The sequence below is a fragment of the Emiliania huxleyi genome, assembly GCF_000372725.1.
Source record: "Emiliania huxleyi CCMP1516 unplaced genomic scaffold EMIHUscaffold_7099, whole genome shotgun sequence".
NCBI lineage: Eukaryota > Haptophyta > Isochrysidales > Noelaerhabdaceae > Emiliania > Emiliania huxleyi.
In genome coordinates, this window is record NW_005196682.1 from 1 (window position 1) to 1381 (window position 1381).

General features: G+C 69.4%; 1 protein-coding gene across 1 annotated transcript; it reads right to left on the reverse strand.

The window, feature by feature from the left end:
- Positions 1–213: 213 nt before the first annotated feature.
- On the reverse strand, positions 214–660 carry EMIHUDRAFT_258060 (hypothetical protein; the record flags this gene model as incomplete). The annotated part of the gene is made up of 2 exons (XM_005761490.1): positions 214–255; positions 382–660. Coding segments are annotated over 2 exons (321 nt in total), but the record flags the coding sequence as incomplete, so codon positions are not given.
- Between the last annotated feature and the right edge of the window lie 721 nt (positions 661–1381).

Sequence of the window (1381 nt, forward strand, 5' to 3'; positions counted from 1 at the left end):
ATAGGGTACACCACCGTCGCTCGCACGGGAGGGGCGAGAGGCGGCCTGCGGCGGCGGCCTGGCCGGGCACAGCGCCGCCGGAGCCAGAGCCGGGGCGGCAGCAGGAGGAGGGGAGGTGGCGGGCCGCGCGGCCAGCCCTCCCCCCGCCTCCAGCAGAGCGCCTCCAGCGACTCCTCCGGCCTCTCGCCCCCCCGCCCGCCCTCGCCTCCTCCGTCAGAACTCCTGCGTGGCTGTGAGCGGCCGCGACAGCGAGTCCTCGTCCGCCGCCTCGAGCGCGCGCGCCTTGGCGGCCGCCTCGCCCGCGCCGCCGCCGAGCGGCGACGCGCCCGTGATCGAGAACTGGGAGGCGGGGAGGCTTGACGCGGCCGGCGACATCGCGACGGTGTCGGCGGAGGAGGCCATGCAGTGGAAGGAGCCGAAGAAGCCGCTGTTCCAGCCGCCGCCCACCGAGCCGCCGAGGGAGGTGGGCGGCCGCTCCGCCTCGCCGCCGGTCGGCACGTGCGGCTGGGCGATGAAGGTTGCGTACAGCGACGGGGCGATCGAGGCGAGCGGGGTCGGGTCCTCCGCGTAGCAGACGTACAGCGCGGCGACGCCGGCCTGCACCGTCGTGCCAACCACCGAGAGCGCGGCGTACCCGATGGCGAAACCCGCGAGCTGCGCCTGCCACCAGAGCGCCGAGCGAGATCTGGGGAGAGATGGGGAGATAGGGAGAGATAGGGAGAGGTGGGTAGATAGGGAGAGATGGGGAGAGATGAGCTGCGCCTGCCACCAAAGCGCCGAGCGAGATCTGGGGAGAGATGGGTAGATGGGGAGAGAGGGGGAGAGAGGGGGAGAGAGGGGGAGAGATGAGCTGCGCCTGCCACCAGAGCGCCGAGCGAGATCTGGGGAGAGATGGGGAGATAGGGAGAGATAGGGAGAGATGGGGAGAGATGGGGAGAGAGGGGGAGAGAGGAGCTGCGCCTGCCACCAGAGCGCCGAGCGAGATCTGGGGAGAGATGGGTAGATAGGGAGAGATGGGGAGAGATGGGGAGAGATGGGGAGAGATGAGCTGCGCCTGCCACCAGAGCGCCGAGCGAGATCTGGGGAGAGATGGGTAGATAGGGAGAGATGGGGAGAGATGGGGAGAGATGGGGAGAGATGAGCTGCGCCTGCCACCAGAGCGCCGAGCGAGATCTGGGGAGAGATGGGTAGATAGGGAGAGAGGGGGAGAGATGGGGAGAGATGGGGAGAGATGGGGAGAGATGAGCTGCGCCTGCCACCAGAGCGCCGAGCGAGATCTGGGGAGAGATGGGTAGATAGGGAGAGATGGGGAGAGATGGGGATAGATGGGGAGAGAGGGGGAGAGAGGAGCTGCGCCTGCCACCAGAGCGCCGAGCGAGAT